This window comes from Electrona antarctica (assembly GCF_951216825.1).
Source record: "Electrona antarctica genome assembly, chromosome: 24".
Classification (NCBI taxonomy): domain Eukaryota; kingdom Metazoa; phylum Chordata; class Actinopteri; order Myctophiformes; family Myctophidae; genus Electrona; species Electrona antarctica.
In genome coordinates, this window is record NC_136803.1 from 4,717,326 (window position 1) to 4,739,881 (window position 22,556).

The 22,556-nt window shown below is 44.8% G+C and overlaps 1 protein-coding gene across 1 annotated transcript in view; it reads left to right on the forward strand.

The window, feature by feature from the left end:
* The first annotated feature begins 5,007 nt into the window (after positions 1 to 5,007).
* The window catches only part of filip1l (filamin A interacting protein 1-like), a 77,750-nt gene continuing 60,201 nt past the window's right edge, over positions 5,008 to 22,556 (forward strand). Inside the window, exons 1-5 of the mRNA XM_079495650.1 lie at positions 5,008 to 5,231; positions 5,654 to 5,835; positions 9,321 to 9,494; positions 9,824 to 9,907; positions 10,670 to 10,764. Of these exons, the coding sequence (XP_079351776.1) occupies positions 5,018 to 5,231; positions 5,654 to 5,835; positions 9,321 to 9,494; positions 9,824 to 9,907; positions 10,670 to 10,764 (749 nt within the window). The 5' untranslated portion in view covers positions 5,008 to 5,017. The remainder of the gene's footprint in view (positions 5,232 to 5,653; positions 5,836 to 9,320; positions 9,495 to 9,823; positions 9,908 to 10,669; positions 10,765 to 22,556) is intronic.

Sequence of the window (22,556 nt, forward strand, 5' to 3'; positions counted from 1 at the left end):
CATTAATTAATCCCTCGATAGCGTATTGCCAAGGTTTTATCGTGCGTAACACTTACTTTGAAGAGCCAAATATCCGTAACCGAATGTTACAATGACAAAACTGCTGTGTGTGGTGTCATGCCCGGATGTTGTTGTGTCGGTCGGTGGTGGAAAAAGCTGACAGCGAGTGTCAGCCCGCCTGCTACAGGCCCGTTGAAAACCCTTGTATTCACCAGAAACGGCCCCTCAATGTCCTTTCTGAGATACAGAGCTGTGAATGGTGGGCTTAGACTGGAAGTCCAAAAAATGGATTAAAGAATACAAGCCCTCAAACCCGAGAATCTCGGGTTTGGTGGGCTAGGGTACTAATTTAAACCTTTGTGTTCCTCGTTTCTGGCGGACTCCGTGTTAATTATTATCATCGGTAAGGGTGCCAACTGTGAAGGAAGTAGGGAAGCGACCCGGAAGCGTGATTATGAATCCCAAAGTAGGAATAGTTATTCTGTGTGCATATAGAGCCCATTCAGGGGACCGACCTGGGAATACACGCCAGATGCCTTGATAAGTGCCCCCCTCCTTCATCAAGGCCCTCTGTGTTTTGAAGCCAGACATAATTCTGGTCCATCTTCGATATCTTGCAGATAATGTAGTATATGTGAATCTCTGCTGTGCTGTCTGTGTACAGCGCGGCTGACCCAGTTCAAACTCTTCAAATCTGTTGCACAATCTTCCAGATCTTTTGTGTAATATGCCTGTGTGTGTGTGTGTGTGTGTGTGTGTGTGTGTGTGTGTGTGTGTGTGTGTGTGTGTGTGTGTGTGATGTTGTAGCTCGAATCAGTGTAATCAATCGAAGAGGATTTCCTAACTCGAGGCTCTAAATCTCGACAGGGCAGAGACTATAGTTGTGCTAGTGTGACTAATAGCTGCATTTCTTCGGCGTTCGGGGGCAGATTGCGTCAGTGGCGGAGTTACGACGTGTCAGCGCAGCGGAGTGACATGCCGATGATGACGGAACGCTTACGATTGCCAGCTGTTCTCCAGAGGCTGTCGCAATTATTATGCATGGACGAACAGTCTACATCAGCGGTTTTCAACCAGTGGCCCGGGGACCAACAGTGGTCCTTGAGGGGGGTTCCAGGTGGTCCCCAGCTAAATGATGGAGAGTTGGTAACCAAAATGGATCTATTAACTCTTGAGTGTGTAAAATGATTGGTTTCATTTTACACTCTTACTTACTTACTCTCAAGAGTAAAGTTATTGTTAAACATCTGCATTACTTCATTTACAAGAAGTCTACACATTTTGATCAACATTTACCCGTTATCTCTCCTACGGAGCATGGAATTGTGGAAAACCTTTATCCAACGATAACAAAATATCCTTTATTTTGGGTCTGCTAGGCTAAATATCATCATGGTGGTCCGTGGCTCAAATACCGAATAAATAATGGGCCTGGATATGAAACGGGTTGAAAACCACTGGTCTAGATACATATACTCTCACACACAAACTAAGGCGTACAATGAAACCCCTTTTGGTGTTAGCATTATGTTATGCTTTAGCTATTGAAAAATAGCAGATCTACAAGCTATGAGCTTGTATATCTACTATTTTTGAAAAATCGAAGAACGACTGACATAGAAACATAGCTTTTTCAGAAAACTGTCAGGATGTAGAAGACATTTTTAGAATCTGATCTCAGTGGGTTAAACAATAAATACTTCATTGACTGGGGTTCTCCAGAGGTTGGTCCTCTCCTTTTTTTCCCTCTAGTCTACACCAAATCTCTTCACCGAAAATAGCAGACCTACGTTTGCCTATCATGACACGGCCAGAATATGAATGCTAGGGTTCATGTGGTTACACGACTCCAGAGTGGAAAAAAAGAGGTTTAGCTGGAGACCGATACGATAAATGTGATGTCTCCCGTGACCCAAACTAGTGAAAATAGACGATCTACAAGCTCAGTTGCGAGCTTGTAGATCTGCTCATTTCAATAGGTAGGTTAATTTTGTCCCCTCTAATTCATACGATTAAAAAAATACTTTTGAAAAACACCAGTTGAATTTGTTTTTAACCTGAAAATCCTTTTTTTTTGTATGCTCTGAAAATCTGTTGAAAAATCTTTTGGAATAATAATAATTAAAAAGCTAAATTGTATAAAAACTCAAATAAAGGGCTATTCACCCACGACCCATACAAATGTATCCGCGCGACCCACTATACGGGTCCTGAGCCACTGTTTGGGAAACAGTGGCGTAGTGGGCTAGTGGCCTGCAGCCCAGATCTCAGACTTAGTAAATGTGTGCTGCTCATGCCGTCAGCCTTCTGCTCCGGAGGATGACATCAGCTCTGAATCATGTGGCGCCTTGCCTGCAGCGTACATAATGCAATCAATCAGCCATCCCTCTTACTCATAAAGTGTCACAAGACCTCATTGATGCAAAACACACACACTACAGGATTGTAGAGCAGAAACTAAAAAGAAAAAAACCCTTCCCTTTCTTTCCCCCCTCCTGGGCTAACAGTCTAATTATATGTTAAAGTGGTGAGTGAAAATTAGATCACTTTCACAGTAAGTGAAAACTATCGTTGATAATACAGGCAACATTGCAGCACGTTGCAGGTCAAGAACACAGGCTTGGATGAAGTCTATGTAGAGTAATTAAAACGTAATATTAGTGAACAGAAACTGCCATGAGCATGCAGCGGTAGTTTGGCTGCAAAGGAGGACGACAACAACGAACAACAAATACAAGATGCAAAACTAGGTCCCATTTCACATCTGCGTTCAGAGTGTCATCCTAACAATGCGTGTCATTTATCGCACACTCAAGCGGTCGATTGAAAGCAGATCTTGAGGCGTCCCACTAGAAAGATTTAACTGCAGACGAAAACGCTGCAGGAAGAAATAAACGGAGATAATCAAAAGGCAAAAAATAAATAAAGTTGTGCCCTTGTCTGGTCAGGACAGCAGTGTTTGTGCATGTTACTTTAACCCATGAAGACCTGGAACGCATCTGGTGTCACCTTATAGCTTTGAACCGCTTTAACCATTATTTTAAACTTTAGCTGTTTGAAAAAAAAGCAGATCTACAAGCTCGTTCGTAGCGCGGCAATAATCGTATTCTTTCACAACAAATGTTTTTAACTCTTATATTTTGCTCCTGGAACAACATATTTTCAGATGGGGGGGGGGGGGGGGGGTCGCCGGCCAATTACATCATTTTGGGAGTCCTTGACATGAAAAATGTTGAGAACCACTGACATAAGTAGAAACATACATTTTTCAGAAAGCTGTCAGGACATATATTCCTATTTGTAGAATCTGTCTCAGGTCTCAACGGGTTAAGCTGTAAATCTCGAGCGTGCACGCCGACACAACGTGCATGATGTAATGCCCTGCGGTCGATGATTACTCTTCCCGGGGATCAAACAAACGCCACACAGATTTGTCTCTGCAAGCTCTCTCTTTGTTTACCGCCTTTTTTGGTGTTTTGGATATTTTTGCTTCGCTTGAATGCCGAAAAAGAAGAGATAAATCACACAAGAGGACGGACGGTCTATAGCGGCCTACAAGCATTATGGTCGTGATGACTCGTCCGCTGACATGTTGTAAGCGATCAGAGTGCTGTGTAGACAGACGGACAGAAACACAGGCACATGTAGCAACTACCAGAATGAGTGCGTACATACCACCACACCGACTAGCGTTGATTTTGACAGCAAAGTTCAACCAAGCATAAAATGACTTGTCTGTTAGATCTACTATGGATCTCTCCTCCACCAGTCCCTCCATAACATTTTAGTCTAGTTTATATCTGTTGGTGAAATTGTCAGGTCTTTAGGCTTTGTTTTTATTTAATTTAAGGTAGTCGACTTTTCGCCATAGTTCCTGCATCTCTTAAAGAAGTTTGGTGTGACTGGGGAGGCGTTGGTTCACTTCTACAGAGCCACGAGAGTGTCCTCGTCTTCTCAGTCACAGAGTGGTATGGAAACACAACAGTCTTAGAGAGGAAACAGCTGGAAAGGGTGGTACGTAACGCACGGCGTCAAAAATCACTGGCCTCGACCTCCCATCTGTCTCCTCTATCTACACCACACGCACCAAGCGTAGGATGCAGAAGGTGATCACTGACCCCTCCCACCCTGCCAGCTCTCTCTTTGCACCCCTGCCCTCAGGTAAGAGACTCCGGTCTCTAAAGTGCAACACCTCCCGCTTTAAGAACAGCACTTATCCCGAGGCTGTTCGCCTCCTGAATGCTGACCCTCTTTTCACTCACACTTTACAGCGTGAAGCTGCTTTGTAAGAACGATTAACTGCTATTTATTCAACATGAATTGTAACGTTTTGCACTCTTATTTATTGGTCTCTCTCATATGATGTTTGTACTTTTGTATCTTTTTCTACTGTCTGAATATGTGATGTGAATATGTGTCCTTTTGTATGTCTGTTTTTAAGTGCACTGAAACAAATTCCAATCAACTCTGTTGACATGGCAATAAAAAAACCTACTTTCATATCAAGCCCTTTTACATAGGCCTACCGGTAGTTTGTATCTGCATGTATTCCCTTACCTTTTTCATGTTGGTCTTAACCCATTAAGACCCGAGACTGATTCTAAAACAGTTTTTTTAAAAGTAAGTAAGTAAAAGTCAAAAGTACCACCACGCATTTGGTATTTGGTGGTATTTCATTGGCCTTTTGACTCAATGGCTTCCAGGTTTCAGGAAGAAACCGAAAATACACATAGACATACATACATACATACATACATACATACATACATACATACATACATACATACATACATACATACATACATACATACATACATACATACATACATACATACATACATATATACATACATACATACAATATATATTTGAATATTCTAACCACTGGGGGTCTATTAGAGTAACGTTAACTCCATAGACACATACAAAACAGAAACAGTACAAAAATCACAGCACTCCATCTTTAGTGATTAAAGTCATCTTCCCTCTGATGTCACCATCCGACAGGTGGTGAAACATGCGTTCTCGGAGCAACAGCCTGGAAGACACGGCCAAGGCCAAGCTGGCTCAACACCAACAACTACAACCAACACCACCACCACCACAACAACAAGAACACCAACCGCGGGCGGAGACGCGGCGCATGAGGCGGCCTGCCGGCGAGAGAGAAGAGCTGTCGGGATTAAGGGCGAGGGGGCGCAGCAGGTACCGGGAACCCCCGGACGACACAGGTATACCCCAGTGGTGGAAAGCAACTAAGTACATTTACTTAAGTGCTGTGCTTAAGTACAATTTTGAGGTGTTTGTACCTTGCTGTAGTGGTGGAGTATTTCCAATTTCCAATACGTTTACTTCTACTCCACTACATCTCAGAGGCAAATATTGTACTTTTACTCCACTGCATTTATTTGAAAACATTAGTTACTAGTTACGTTGATTATTATTACAAAACATACTACATTAACCTGCACTTCAGCCCTACAAACGCCACACTGGCCTTGGAACGCCTCGGGATCTCTCAGGAGGAAGTCACTAATATTGCTCTGGAGAGGGCTCTCTGGTGGAGCTGTTGCCCCCGCGACCCGACTACGGATAAGCGGTTGAAGATGGATGGATGGAAATTGAGTGAGTACTGTTGTTTCCCCCACTGCAGGTACCATTCAGCGGAACCACAAGGCGTCGGGGAGCAGGAACAGCGGTGGTAGCGGGGGGAGTGGCAGTGGCAGTTCCAGCAGCGGAGGCAGCACCAGGTGCAGCCAACGAGGAGAGAGGGGCAGGGACCTCTCCAGGGACGACCTGGTCTTCCTCCTCAGCATGCTGGAGGGAGAGCTGCAGGTGAGAGAGCACGCCCCCTTTCTCTTCTCAGGTTTTAAGACCTTCACTTCCATATTCACTCCTAGCTCGGGTCCATAGAGGTAAGGGCTTCTCCTCAACGCCAATCTACAAAAGCTGCTGACTCGTGCATATCAATGGCCAAAATTGGCCATGTGTGACCTGCTAAGTACTGCAGTCTGTTAGGTAGGCATAGGCTACTGCCAGATGCCCCAAGGCAAATTACAGAGATGACATGACTTGCGACTAGCTTGTGTGTGTGTGTGTGTGTGTGTGTGTGTGTGTGTCACACTTGTTATAAGTGATAGTGAAAGACAAGTTAAGTTGACACTGAACCAGTAGATAGGTTGTCGGCTGTTCTGTGCTTGTGACGTCATTAAATTACCGTACAACCAAAAAAAAGGAAAAAAAAGAAATTACCATTACATTGCTGCTCCCCCCCCCCCCCCCCCCCCCCCCCCCCCCCCATCATCCTCGCAACACCGTCCGATAAGCATATTTTCAACCTTATACATTTAGATGCCATTGGAACTATTTGTATTAAAACTTTTCAATCAAAGTCACAACACATTCACGACATTTATTTAAGACGCTATCTTAGAATATATGTAGAACTGGCCTGGGCCATGGCTCAGCGGTCCAGGCACCTTGGCTGGTAATCCAGTCTGGCAGTGTGCCGCGGGTTCGACTCCCGATCCCGACGGCCTTTACTGCATGTCTTCCCCCCATCTATCTCCCCATTTCCTGTCAGCCTACCGTCTGTCCCTCCATAAAATAAAGGCGAAAGCCACAAAAAAACATTAAAAAAAAGAATATATGTAGAACTATTTGACATTGCAGAAATATAATTGCCTTCCTTGATGCATCAATTAAGTGTCAACGACCATCAGCTGGTCACAGTCACTCAGCCTCTACAGTACTCGTGCCCTTGAATGATGGAATATCATTAAGTGTTACTGTGATTCTGGTAAGCTCACATACCATATTTCACTGAAAAAATAAATCTGAATTATTTCGGACCCCACTTTGGGAACCGTGGTTTTAGACCGGACTGGTCCACACACTGCCTGCTAGGCCAAAGTGATAAAGTGAACCCGAACAAAGTGGACTTCTCAAACAGTTGGAAGGTGTGACCATGACAGCATGACACAGGCCTGCGAGGCGAGCGTGGCATCGCCCCAACTGGGTCATACATAGTCAGACACACAGGGACTGATTAGCCAGCACGCACTCAAGACACACAGAGAGCCCCTGTTAAGCCATAGAGAACTGAGACCAGATTCTACAAATGTCTTCTAAATCCTAACAACTTTCTGAAAGATTAAAAACCTTTGCTGTGATAGAATATATATATTCAAAGATTTGCGCCACATTTTCACTGCGCTATAGGAAGTGGTTAAAAGCTAACGTGACACAATACATGCGTTCCCGGTTTCAATGGCTTAATGGACGGCGAACAGCTGAAGCCGTTTTCCGCCCCTACCCTCGCCCCTACCCCCCCCCCCCCCTACCCTCGCCCCTAACCTCGCCCCTACCCTCGCCCCTACCCTCGCCCCTAACCTCGCACTCACCCTGTGCGTGAACGGTGCCATGGCATTTCTGATTCTATAGTGAGAGGTTCGTGGTTGGATGGTTGAGAGTATTGCAGTCATAATGTTATCCCTGTCCCTCACAATACGGGAAATACACAATCTGGCACAACTCAGTTTTTAAATTAACAAAGTAAAACCGAGAAAGCATCATTTGTGTCATTTTAGATTTTAGCTGTATTACACGATTTTTCAAAAATAGCAGATAACACAAGCTATCTATCGCATATCGAGCGTCGCAGTCCCGCCCCCTCGAGAGACCCGGAAAATAATTCCCCGTTAATTTTCCTCATAGACTTTTCAAAAAGTATTTAAAGACGTTTACACCACACAAAGCCAACTCGAGTCGTGACAAATCATGACAATAAACACAACGTTTTGGGCTGATCAAATAATTAGAAAGAAGAAAAAAAAGGCAGAGGATAAAACACTTTTTATTTTGTTTTTATTCTTAGAAATTATTTGATCGGCCCAAAACATTGTGATTTGTCACAACTCCAGTTGGCTTTGTCCGCGGCGTAAACGTCTTTAAATAAATACTTTTTGAAAAGTCTATGAGGAAAATGAACGGGGATTTCATTTCCGGGTCTCTCGTTGTCATGAAAGGGGGCGGGACTGCGACGCGCTATGAGCTTGGTGTTGCCATTTTTGAAAAATCGTGAACATTTTTGCAAATCTGTAATATTTATATTTTTAAAGCAAACTCAAATCTTTGCTTCACTGGGGTCTCTTGAACAAGATATTTAGAGATGCGGTCCGCAGCCAAATACAGTTTTGGGGGTCCTTGACATGAAAAAGTTTGAGCACCAAAAACTAAAAATGGTAGAAATATCGAAAGCGGAATAACTGCGGTTGATTGAAAACATATACTGTGCATGTAATGTACTGTGACACATGTGAAGAAGAGTGTGTGTGTGTGTGTGAGAGTGAGAGTGAGAGTGAGAGAGGAGAGAGGAGAGAGAGAGAGCATCACAGTACAGTAAATCTCATTCAAATGCACTCTCCCATGGACAACATCCCAGAGAGTACAATACAGAGAGTATTGTGCTTTCCCGTCTTTTCCATTCCAAACACCTATAGGAACACAGTACAACACATCTGCATGCATCTACTGGAGCCGTCCGTATACACTCACTTTGGCACCAGTCAAGCATCCTGACTTCCAACCTTTTGAGAAGGGAGGGGGGTAATCCATTTAGCAGACTGTGGAGGCCTAGCTGGTGATCCTGGCTAGAGAGAGAAGTGCAGCAACAAGCTGCCATGTTCCCATGGTCTTATTGAGATGGAAGGCCCTGCCATGTTCCCATGGTCTTATTGAGATGGAAGGCCCTGCCATGTTCCCATGGTCTTATTGAGATGGAAGGCCCTGCCATGTTCCCATGGTCTTATTGAGATGGAAGGCCCTGCCATGTTCCCATGGTCTTATTGAGATGGAAGGCCCTGCCATGTTCCCATGGTCTTATTGAGATGGAAGGCCCTGCCATGTTCCCATGGTCTTATTGAGATGGAAGGCCCTTAAAAACGGCCGCACTTCATTTGCTTAAAAAACTTAATTTAACCACAAAAGGCTGACTAAAATGCCATGCTGTTATTTACAGCCTGAGGGAGTTCTACTCCCTCCGATATACCAACTACTCCCGGAGTAGTTGGTATGGAGGCATGTGTACACGCACGCACGCACGCACGCACGCACGCACGCACACGTACACGTACACGCACACGCACACACCTACATGAATACACTCTCACGGCCTTGAGAAGTCACCTATACTGGGTTGATAACGCTAAACCTCGTCTCCCCACTAACACCCTGGTCGGCCCCATGCAGGCCAGAGACCTAAACCTCGTCAGAGACCTAAACCTCGTCTCCCCACTAACACCCTGGTCGGCCCCATGCAGGCCAGAGACGAGGTCATCACGGTGCTGAAGGCGGAGAAGATCGACCTAGCGCTGCTGGAGGCCAAGTACGGCTTCGTGACGCCGCAGAAGGTCCTGCAGGCCCTGCAGAGAGACGCCATCCAGGGCAAGACGGACGACTTCCGGGAAGACATCTACGAGAAGCCCATGGCTGAGGTATGGGAGGTTTTACTTAAGTAAAAGTATCAATACTGTAGTGTATATAGTAAGTAGTTGAGTAGTAAGTAGTTTGTAATAAGTAATTTGTTATTGCAAGTATAAGTCCGGAATTCAACATATACTTGGGTCAAAGTACAAAAGTATTGGTATCGAAATGTCAATAAATCATCCTGCAAAATTTCAAATATAGTATACAAATATTTTGCTAATATTTTCAAAGGGTGGAAATGTATATAGAGCTGAAGCGGTTAGTGTATATTTCACCTAAATCGAAAAGTCAACATGCGTGTGTGTGTGTGTGTTTGTCCCCCGGCCGCCACATGCAGCTGGACAAGCTGGTGGAGAAGCAGAGAGAAACACACAGGCGCATGCTGGAGCAGCTGCTGCTGGCCGAGCAGTCGCACAAGCAGGTAAGATCATTGGAGACAAACAATTGCATCTTCAGGACATGCGACTCTTTTTCATACAGAGACAGTCACAGCAGCAAGACTAACTGTTCTCATACTAGAGCATGTCTGAACTAAATGTCAGAGCTGAAATCGACATGTAAATATGAAATAAATGCCCAAACATGTAGCTAGGTGTAATGTTAAGAGTCCACAGAAGTGAACATTTCAAGCCCGGTTTCTCAACTCGCTGTTTTCTGCAAGACATTACTCTATAAGTCATATCTCCAAAACTGGTGGATCAAACTGAACAACCAATATGTCAATTTGAAGCTATGATTCCATGCTTTCATATGACATGAAAAGACGAAGAATTCCATGATTTAGCCTCAGTCAGAAACGGTCACATACAAATACAACCGGTCCATAACCAAAAAATGCAATTCAGATTTACAACCAAACCAAACCACCCTCTTTACCCTGGGAGTTTGACCTGTTACCATCAGGCAGCAGGCTTGAAAAAGGGTTATAAAACCTTGTTTGTGCCAACCGCTGTGGACATTTTAAATAAGAAAATAGTTCCACCACCTAATCCCCACAGCCCCCATGACCACTGTTCCTACGTTATGGTAATGCATTTTATATAGTATTATAATGCATTGGGTATGTAATACTGTTTTTTAGTGTTGCAAACTGACTTGCCAGCCATGCAGCGTGCCAAAGACAACATTTCCATTTCGTGTCAAATTTAATGGACAATAAAGTGTTCTCTCTCTGTGTCTTCAGGCCCTGTACAAGCTGGAGGATGAGAAGAGGAACCACGGGGAGTTCATGAAGAAGAGCGACGAGTTCACCAACCTGCTGGAGCAGGACAGAGAGAGGTCAGTCCTCCGCTGTGGATTTTGTTGACTAATACTATGATGGGGCAGCGGTGGCTCAGGGGTAGAGTGGCTGGATGGTAACCGCAAGGTTGCCAGTTCGAACCCGGGCTCCCCCAGTCCTTGAGCAAGACTCTGAAACCCGAATTGCTCCTGATGTGCTGGTTGGTGCCTTGCATGGTTTCCGCCACCATTGGTGTGTGAATGGGTGAATGTAATGCACAATCTATGTAAAGCGCCTTGGATAAAGGTGCTATATAAATGCACCATTTATGACGAAAAATGTCTACCTTTTTTCAGTGGTGGAAACTGAATACAAACTGAATAAAAACTAAGCTATGATGACTAAAACTAAGACTAAATATAGTGACAATTTCGTCAACAAATACAAACTAGACTAAAATGTTAGGAAGGGACTAGTTTACAAGAGATCCAGTATAAGTAAAAAACACACAAGTCATTTTACACTTGGTTGCATGCAGAAATGAGCAGATTAGCTATGTCTGCCAGTCACAATGTGGGACAGGGTCTCAATTTGTGGGACACCTGAAAAGTCTTAGAAATGAGACTGTCCCACGCAAAGGGGGACATCTGGTCACCCTCTTGTGTGACCAGACTGTTGCAATCCTGCAATTTTCAAATCGTTCCGTCATACAGTCTTCTGGAGCTGATCATGTTGAGTAAGCGATAAAGCGGAAGTGAAGCCTCCTCCCCACTTCCGTGTCGTCTTTACAGTTGCGCAAATTCATCCTAATATAAATATAAATCATCTAAGCATATATAGCTTGTTGCTTAGCAGAAATTGATATAAAAAAGTGAAACGTAAAGATTTTCGTGAAGGGAAATGCTTCCTTTGCTCAGATTTCGGGAGGTGTAGTTCCAGACTAGCATTCGGAGATTGTGGAATAGCTACGCGAGACTAGGTTTTGCTATATGTACCAAATTGTATGATGTTAGCTTGTATATCTGCTATGTTCGCTATAAAACGCTTCCAAAGTTGAGCTGTAAGGTTTATCGTAGTGGTCTCAATGGGGTGAAAACTACAGTACAAGGGTTACTTCTCTTGATCTTTCTTGGCCATGACATTGTCCTTGCTGGCTGTATTTGTACGGCAAAATCTTGAGATGTGTACAGGGCCTGTGGGCGTGCCTGACCGATGTTTGCCCGTGAAATGCATTCGTCTGTTGTACAGACCCGTCATGGCCCATTCTGACCCCTTGGTGGTCTCTGGACCGGACCAGAGTTACAGACCCGTCATGGCCCATTCTGACCCCTTGGTGGTCTCTGGACCGGACCAGAGTTACAGACCCGTCATGGCCCATTCTGACCCCTTGGTGGTCTCTGGACCGGACGTGGAGAACCAGCGGTTTAGGAGGATGACGTGGAGGGTTAAGATGGGATAAAACCTTATTTCTCCCCAAAGGGGGGATTCAGTAGAGTTGGTATTATGTGGCTCGCTGCAAGCCTCCAGCTCTGGGGGGATTCAGTAGAGTTGGTATTATGTGGCTCGCTGCAAGCCTCCAGCTCTGGATTCAGTAGAGTTGGTATTCTGTGGCTCGCTGCAAGCCTCCAGCTCTGGCAACCATTGTGTGCACGGGGATTACGTGTTAGTTTAAGTTCTTTTTTTATTGTTTTACATTTTTTACAAAACAAGTAATAAAGTTCTGTGGTGGAAGAAGTGAAAGTAGTATACTCTGTTCCAGTAATACTCTGTTCCAGTAAAGGCCCGTGTTTAAAATGAGTAACTTGAGTAAAATACTTAAGTATTGGCATGAAAATATAATTATAGTACAAAAGTAAAAGCACATACATTCAAATTGTTGCATATCTACATGCTCACAACGCGGCGCAATACTATCTATATCTACATGCTCACAACGCGTCGCAATACTCGCAACGCGAAGCATTGTGCGCTTGTAGATCGGCTATTTTAGAATGTGTGTGTATGTGTACGTATGTGTGTGCCAAAGTATAAAATAGGGGTTAGTTATAATAATAGCCTAATGTAAATCTGCAAAGTGACTGCAAAGCAACAATTATTTAACTCAAGAAGATATCAAAATAATTGTAGTGGAGCACAATATATTTGCCTCTGAGATGTTGTGTAGTATAGTACTAGTATAAAGGTATAATAAAATACCTCAAAAGTTTCAGTACTTGGTAAATGTACTTTCCACCACTTTACCTTTAAGCTTTTTTATGGGCTTAAAGGTGTTAGATTATAGCCCACAATGCAACAGGGACGTAGTGCACCCATAAAGTTTGATTTAAACTTGGTTGCCCGCCAGTGTCTAAACAGCTGATCAGCAAGCCCACAACGCATCATAGTGCAACACCTTGTGAACTTGTAGATCGGCTATGGTCGGAGCACGAAACCGGTGCACAATTAAGTATAATTCAGGCTTAATGCACACATTCCGTCACGCAGCAACAGTTTTAATTTAGCACCAGAGAGTAAAACAATTACCCAAATTGACATCAAATTAACACCAAGGATTCTGTTGTGCAGATTATGTGAAAATTATATAAGCAGTATGTACTACTGTAACTTCACATTGTTATGGAGGCAATGGACAGTAAGTGAGAGGAGTCAAATTACCAGTTGGAGCAATCCTATAGATGGCATTATTGATCAAACGGTTCATGAGCTACCTACGTAGGAACCACCAGATATTATAATTCCCCAGTGATTATTAAAACACCACATTCACACGAAAAACCCCATTAAAAGGGGGAAAACACAATAAAAAACATTCTTCTTTAACCCATTCTGACCTGAGATCAGATTCTAAAAATGTCTTCTACATCCTGACAGTTTTCTGAAAAAGCTATGTTTCTATGTCAGTCGTTCTTCGATTTTTCAAAAATAGCAGACCTACATGCTCGTAGCGCGCCACTCGGTGGCGCGCTACGAGCATGTAGGTCTGCTATTTTTCAATAGCTAAAGCATAACATAATGCTAACAACCAAATGAGTTCCCGCCCAAAACGGGTTAATACATGGGAAGACTGAAGTCCACCAATGCCTTCTCAGTGGAACAGAAATAGCACTTAATTAGGTAACATTAACGTAATAATACCAATTCGCATAAAAATAATGACACTGTAAACTTCAAAGTCCACACTTAACCGATGGATGGCCGTGACGACACACACGGATAAATAAATTACAGCCACAGGGACAGATGATAGGCCTACTGCTGGCTTGTAAAGGCTAGCTTGTTTTAGCGTTCTAATAAACAGTACCCACTCCACTCCCCGTAGCCTGGACCAGTGTGTGAATGTCTTTATAAGGCAACGTCATTTCGAGCTCAGAATTTGCTCTGAATTTCTACCCTAAAACAGAATCCACACTGTTAGTCCTTCCTGTGGGTTTGGACGGTTCGATTGCTTTGAATGAACATACAGTAAATACATAAAACCATGAGCCCACTGGGGTCACTGAAAACGCATGGGATTCAGTGGCGTGCACAGATAGACACTAGGGGGTGCTAGAGCACCCCCTGCCCTTTTGGCAATGTGCCCTTTCGAGAAAAGAAATACATTTTCTTTTTTTTTTGTACTGTTACACTGTACAGTATGAGGACTATGGTAACATTGATCAATTCTTGATAAAAAGCTTCTAATATATTATTTAGGCCCCACAATCTATAAATCTCACACTATTAAGGCAACCGGCCGGTTCCACGCGCTGCACAAAGTGCCCTTTTTTTCCACTTGAGCACCTGCCCCTCTAAATGTCTGTGCACGCCACTGATGGGATTCATACTTGGCACACTCAACACTCGAGTGCTTTCACCTCCCAGAAATGAGCGCTGTGTTATCGTTGCGCTGTGAATGTGAACATCACTGGACAAGACGGTGAAACCATATCCCGTGAAAATCATTCCGGGAGGATATCACCCATGTCTGCATTGGTCGGTCTCTGTTTTCACCGAGTATGTAACCGTTCCGTAACCGTGCCCTCTTGACAACATTACAGATGAGATTATTTGGCTCTCTTCTTTCTAAATTTAACCACTTCAATCCTATATACACAGTACCTCTTAACCGGGAGTCCCACAGGGGTCTATACTAGGCAGCCCCCTTCTTTTTGTCGCTCCAAACAAAATGTCTTCGTATCCCAGTATAGGGATGCTAGAGTTCAAGTGATTAACCCATTTTGACCTGAGATCAGATTCTATAAATGTCTTCTACATCCTGACAGTTTTCTGAAAAAGCTGTTTCTATGTCCGTCGTTCTTCGATTTTTCAAAAATAGCAGACCTACAAGTTCATAGCGCGCCACTCGGTGGCGCGCTATGAGCTTGTAGGTCTGCTATTTTTCAATAGCTAAAGCATAACATAATGCTAACACCAAAAGGGGTTCCCGCCCAAAATGGGTTGAATTCTCTAATTATCAGTTGAAACACAGGGGTTAGTTCCTTTGTCCACATAAATGTAGCAGAGTGACTCAGAGCCTCAGCCTGCTGGCCTCAAAAGTGTAATATCTCCCCCGGTCCGTAGGGATATGCCTTTGGTGTAGTGGTTAAGATATTGGACTTTCACGCGGGAGACCCGAGTTCGTTACATAAACACACATGGGGGTTGCTAGCATAACTTTGTAGCGTAACGTTCTTCTGAAGCAAAACGATCATGCTACAGTAGGAACAGAATAGAGTAGACCTATACTTAACACGGAAGTGGTGGAGAGTTTTGTGTTCTAGTAGATAAATGTAATCATAGGTCATTTCCACTCTCTATGAGGTCATTTTTCATAAACCTGGGATTATGCTGCACAAGTTGCATGAAGAAGTCACCGTTTGTTCTTTTAGAAACAGTCACCGTTGACAGTTGTCTGTTGTTTTGGAGAAGCTGCTACAAAGTCATGCACGTGACTAAAGATGTCCCGATCACGTTTTTGTGTTTTTTTTGCTCCCGATCAAATTCCGATCATTTGATCTGTATTTATCTGCCAATACCGATTTTTCTCCATCCGATATTTATATTTTTATAGAACACATATCACATGATTACAATATCCAAAATCACAGACTCCCGATCCGATTCCGATAATTTGAAAGTGACGTGATCGGATCGGGACAACCCTTCTTGCCGCCTCAGTGTGCGTAATGTCGACAAAGAAAACATTCTCTGTATCTCATCTCTGGCATGAGGATCAGTTGATAACGACAGAACTATGACGTTTGCATGGGCTGAAAAAAAATCTGAGAACAACCAAAACATTTAATAGAAGCAGTTACTTTACAGCATTCTAGTCAATGCCATATTCTGTAGGCTACTTTCTTTTGGAAAGGTTTACCTGTCACTGCCTTAACACAACCAGCCAAGCTGAGACTGCCGGAGGCCTGGTGGAAACATGCTTGAGTGATGTTTTCTATAAAGCCCCATAATAGTGCATTCACTGGGCCGTGCTAACTTTGCCCCGCTTCCTCATGAGCGATATCAAATGTCGCACGTCCGCACGCACGCTCACGCATGCAATCATCATACACACGTCGAAGACACGCACTTCGGTACTTGATTTCGCAAAAAGGGAAACACATCTGGACATCAGCCCGTGACCTAATTGGGACAACCACATCACTGCACTTTTAGAGTCTATCATCAGGCTGTTTGACTTGGATGGAAGGATCGACGTTGACGACGCAAGGCCTGCGCTTCGTCACCGAGCGTGTCAGCCTGTCAGGAAGAGCCCGATGCCATGAAAAATATCAAACCCCCCTCCCCCCTCACCACCAACGTCCTCTCCTCCATCCCCGTCCAGAGGGTCCCGTTAATTATGGCGTGAGAAAAGGAGAAGGATTTATACGACCGAGACGGGGATCCAAAAAAATAAAAATAAAAAGAGAGACAGAGAAAGAGAGAGAGAGAGCACAATAGCTCGGAAGGAGCATCAATCACAGTGCATGCTCAAGGAGATGCCAGGTTGCCATGGAAATGATAGGGAAGTTTATTTATCCATTCATTCATTCATTCATTGTCTCCACCAGGCCGAAGGCATGGGGAGAGAGTATGTTTTGCACTCCGTCCGTGTGTGTGTGTGTCCGTCCTTCCGTCCGTCCGTTACCAGCTAATCTCCGGCACCGTTAACCCGGTCGATGCCAAACTTTGCACACACACTCCCTGGATGCCAACGATGAACCTCTGCCCCGCATTTTCCAGAACGGCCTGTTATAGCGCCACCACATTTTTACCTACAACTGCACCGATCTGCGTGAAACGTTGCATGCACACTCCCTAGAGGCCAAGGACAAACCTTTGACCTGCATTTTCCGCATCTGCCTTTTATAGCGCCACCAGGAGGCCGACTTTTGTAAAACACATTTTTTGATATTACTCCTCCAGATTCTGTCCAAAAATCTCGCAAATCGTTACACAGTATCTCTATGGTCATGTGCTCAAGTCGGATCTGTCCGATATTTCATATTCCATCCTAATTGGCTATAATTGGCTTTCACAGTTTGCAAGATTGCCCCGTTTTGAACAAAAGCCTCAAATCATGAACGCAGCATGCAATTTACGTGAAATCTTTCACACATTTTCTTACTAGGCTGAGGAATATATCCCACCCTTTTCACATTGGCCTGTTATAGCGCCACCAACAGGTTGATTTTTGCAAAACACATTTTTGGAACAAAATGCCTCAAATCATCCAATTGCCATCAAAGGCGTAAAGAAATGTCACCCTTTTCACATTGGCCTATTATAGCGCCACCAGGAGGCCACAACCTGACCTGCCCTGGTGGAGACCTGTGCCCTGAGGGGCACTTTTTCTAGTTCATTCTGGTCTCCATTTCAGTAGCGGACATCCAGACCCTCGTGTCCGAGTGTGAGTGGAGTAAGTAATGCATGGGGAGTTTCGACATCTGCCGACGGCATCTGTCTTTAGCTTCGGGACAGCACTCTGTTTAGCTGGCCAGCCGAGTACAGTTACACAGTTGTTAGGGCAAAGCATCAATGTAGATTAATTATTGTGTGTGTGTGTGTGTGTGTGTGTGTGTGTGTGTGTGTGTGTGTGTGTGTGTGTGTGTGTGTGTGTGTGTGTGTGTGTGTGTGTGTGTGTGTGTGTGTGTGTATAATGTGTTCCATCCTTAGATATCCATTGTACGTCGAATATTCATCACAAAATACGTAGGGTATTTGGCACAAATGGGGGGGGGGGCTGGGTGATAAAAGATGAACAACACCTTCTGGTTCTCTCGTATCAATTAAACACATGAGGGGGTGGAGAAGAGGAAGCAGAATATGGGCGAGCGGCAAGCTTTGGGGTAAACAGCCATTTTGGCCATCCTGCCGGCAGCAGCAAAGAAGCCTCTTCGTTCGACGGCTTCCGTTCTGCTCCGAGATCATCTCCAAAAACATCCCCGCAGCAGAACACGCCATGCGGTAACAACGAGGCTCGGCGAGGCTTCAGCTCCAACGAGCAGAAAGGCAAACTTATCAACTCGCCCCGAGGCGAGGACGGCCATGCTCGCTCGGCAGCACGCGTACTGTACATCCATGCAGGGCCGCGGCTCGCCTCTTTGAGGGGAAGCGCCGTGCCGCTGCATGCAGCAGGTTTTAATTTCACGCTCGTTAATCCGTTGTATGATGCATTTTAGCTGGATGTAATCATTTCCTTTTTCTGGGGGCGCTGCTGCTGGCAGCGAGCGGCGACTTGTGATTAGGCCTAGATCCCAGGGCTACGTATGTGCAGAAAGGGTCTGGGAATGGACCCCGGCTTTGCTTCCTTCCTTTCTTTCTTTCTCATTCTCTCCGTTTCTCTCTCCATTTGTCTGTCTCTCACACTGCATAACGCCGTCCATTTATAAACCCGCTCTCCCCTGTCAAGTTTTTGTTCTGAATTAGCTTCATAGCAGGAAGCTATGTGACTGCGGTGTGACCCCCACCACCACCACCACCCCTCACTGGAAGCCCTTAAAAGCATGTAAATCTGGGCAGGGGGTTTGGGATCAACCGGTCCCCCCCGCCACCCCTCTGATTAATTGATGTTTGAGCAGCCGTCCATTGAGTGATGACCTCATCGTGCGCCGGGTACTGCAGAAGCAGCAGGGGTGTGAGAGAGCGAGATCAGGACCCTAACTATCAACAGATGTTACTTAAAACATGACTTCAGTACACACACTGCATACTGCAGGCCAGGCAAGCTTTCCCTGCCTGCACGGATCTGCTTTGTTCTTTCTGCAGGGATCACGGGCGGCGTGGAGTGAATTTTATGACCTTCTATATCCTTTGGTTCCATGAACCGCATCGCTGATTAGGACACTTGACTCCATGTTTATATTTGGAACATTCAGAATGATTTTAATGTGTGCACATGGGATTCAACCAAACTAGGTCTTACATTAAACAATGCAGTACTGTATGTCAGCAGGAAGCCATTCAAACTTCAAACTTCCACTAAGTCAAACTTCCACTGTGTGGTCCGGTTTACGATTAGGGTTACAAATAATAGGGTTTTGGGGGGGATTTTATTTTAGAGAGATACGCAGATACGTTTTTTGGTACAGACAGAACCCAACAAAGGCTACGTAAAAGGTTGTCATGGGTTGTTGTAAAAAGCTCAGTTGTGGTCAAGCCAAACACTTGTGATGTTAAGCGGAGCATCCACAGTCATACCAAGAAGAACCATGAAGTACGTAATGGCCTGCGGATAACATGAAACACATGGATGAGACAATCTGAAGTGAAATGCACTTTTTTTTGCCAAGTATGGGATGCATATGAGAAATTTACTTTGACAACTGGTGAAATGACAGCAAAAACAAAAATGATTATGGACCTAATGTCAATACAGTTGTCTTCCTTGATGCATTAACGAGTGCCCCAACGACTATCAGCTGGTCACACAAAGCTCGCTGAGGATTACACCATAATACACTTTTTTTTTTTTTACCAAGACGTCCACAGACGTCCTGGGCACTACATGCGGTAGTTCCTAGGACGTCTGTGGACGTCTTGGGCATATATTGTGTTAATACTGTCCGATTTATAGCTAAGGCAGGGGGGGGGGGGGGGGGGGGGGGATTATGACAGGCAGTTTCTGCTGTCAAAATATGACTCCAAATAAAAAAATACTTTGTGTTTGAAATAGATCCAGGATACACCGACATACATACCCAGCCGATCGCAGTACTCGCGCGCAAGTAATATAAATTATTATGGCACTAATGCCTTCCTTGATGAGTGCCCCAACGACCATTAGCATGGTTACACACAGCTCCCCTCTGCACTTGCTCCACTGAAAGAGTCTCATTTCTCTGAGGATTACACCATAACACACATAATACACCTTGTTGTTGAAACAAAAGCAAATCTTCTTTTCAGGGCAGCTAGCGTACTGATCAGGGCAGCTAGCGTACTGATCAGGGCAGCTAGCGTACTGATCAGGGCAGCTAGCGTACTGATCAGGGCAGCTAGCGTACTGATCAGGGCAGCTAGCGTACTGATCAGGGCAGCTAGCGTACTGATCAGGGCAGCTAGCGTACTGATCAGGGCAGCTAGCGTACTGATCACTCCCACCAGGTTTCATGAACGTCGTCCACCTACACTGCAGTACTGTATCTGTTATGTTGAGTAGACAGACACACAGAGACAGAGCTCATCACCATATCCTACCACACATGCATGAGTGCAGGGCAATACATTAATATACTGTATACCCTCCCGCGTGCTCACATGAGCCAATTAACGCTGGGAAGCTGGAAGTACATTCACTAAAAACGCGTCCCAAACACGTCCCAAACTCTTCTCCCTTCTGGCTCCAAAACTATGGAATGCACTTCCCATTGCAATCAGAACAACAGACTCTGAAAACCCACCTCTTCAGACTCAATCTTAGCCCGTAGCACTTGCCCCACTTGGCTCAACTTATGTATTTAGATAGCATTTAATGTAGACATAGCATAGTGTGTGACTGTGTGTGTGTGTGTGTGTGTGTGTGTGCGTGCATATATAAACTCAGTTGCCCTTAATTTGATAACAAAACTTTTCTTTCCCTGTCATCACTTTGAAGGACACACATTGTACACTATCTCCATGCCATCTGGTTGACTTAACAGCAGCGGCGGTCGGTGACATCATCCATGTGTGCGTGTGTGTGTGTGTGTGTGTGTGTGTGTGTGTGTGTGTGTGTGTGTGTGTGTGTGTGCGAGCGCTCACGTGCGTGCGTGTGTAGGATCTCTAGAACATTCCTTGGCGATGCTATCACATCGGCCCGGGGTGCTTATTATCCCATCCTGTCGTCTTTTGAATCCGAGCACAGCGTTTTGATTTTTACGACCTGGAACGTCTCGTTATGAACGAATCGGCATTGGTTCCTGACGAGGGTTCACCTCGGAGGCAGAGAACGTACTGTAGAGGCCTCAGCCTAAAGATCACACGGCCACAAACGCCTCTTTTTTGGGGGGTGGATGTGGTGTCAGACAGCCGCTACAGGCATGAGTATCGGCCTCCCCGTCTTCACTGTGGATGCTATAGAGGAATCCGCCTCATTCATCAACTGTTGCTGACAAATATGACTCCTGAGCTCTCAGCTAAAGCTGCTTGGTCTTTCATGACCCCCCGGAGGAATCATGACCCCCCGGAGGAAGAGCACACACCTGTATTCCTCCCCCAAAATGTTTTCAACCCGGCGACCCCTACACATAATATACATACTGTACATTCCTGTCCCGTGCCAGAGAGGAGGCTGCTCTTGATAAGAGAGGTGAGAGGAAATGATACCAGATCAATGACATCCATAAAACGTCATGTCGGGTAACACAGACCTAAGGGTGGTTCAGTATTAATCGTTTACCCGCCAGGAACATAGGAATATTAACACGTAGAATCTTGTAGCCTGCCACAAACGGAAAAGCCGTTTTAACAGCGATGTATTCATTAATGCATGTTTTAATACGATCGTATCGAAATCTACCGTCCGTTAGCTTTGTTATGCTTCTGACACAATGGGCGCGGCCATTTTGAAAATGCGCGCGCATCCACTAACATTGCCGGCTCTGTTTTCAGACGGCTTTATCTCACAGAAGCGACATTGCAGAGGACGCTTTGTCCCAGACAAGCGTTTTCAACGGCCTGTAGCAGGCGCTGTGATACTCGCGGTCCACTTTTTCCACCACCGACCGAGAGAACGAGCACCAGCTTCGTCAACACACACGGAATGGTTTCATAGTAAAATGCGATACGGATATTTGGCTCTTCAAAGTAAGTGTCACGCGTGATTAAACCATGGCAATACGCAATCGAGGGATTAATTAATGGCGGCAGGCTAAGAGTTAAATCAAATAACCTACTTTTGCAAACATACTTGCCAACTGACAACTGATCACATGTATTTGCTGCACTGAATGGGTGGTTCACATTACAGATAAGTAACCACAATCTTTAAGTTGACGTTGAAGAGGAGAATTCTCAGCTGGCCAACATGACGTTATTCATATCTTTGGCAGTTGTGTGCTTCACACCTTGCAACCGGTGTTGGAGGTTCCGAATCACACAAACGTGCCACATTCAAAGACATCCACTAAGCACACACATGACATGTGGCTGTCTTCTACAGCTCGTTCAAAACAAAAAACCTGGCTCATCTCCACATGAGTCAGAGAATTCAAGGAGCTGCAGTTCTGGGAAAAAACGAACAGTTTTGTTTACTTCGAGGGGTTACATTTTTATGTGATGGCCCTGGGCATTTGGGCCTCTCTCTCTCTCTCTCATTACTGGTGTCAGTATTTATAGATCACAACCTTATGTTATTGTCTACTTGTGTCAAGTTAAATCGATATTAGCTCTCTAC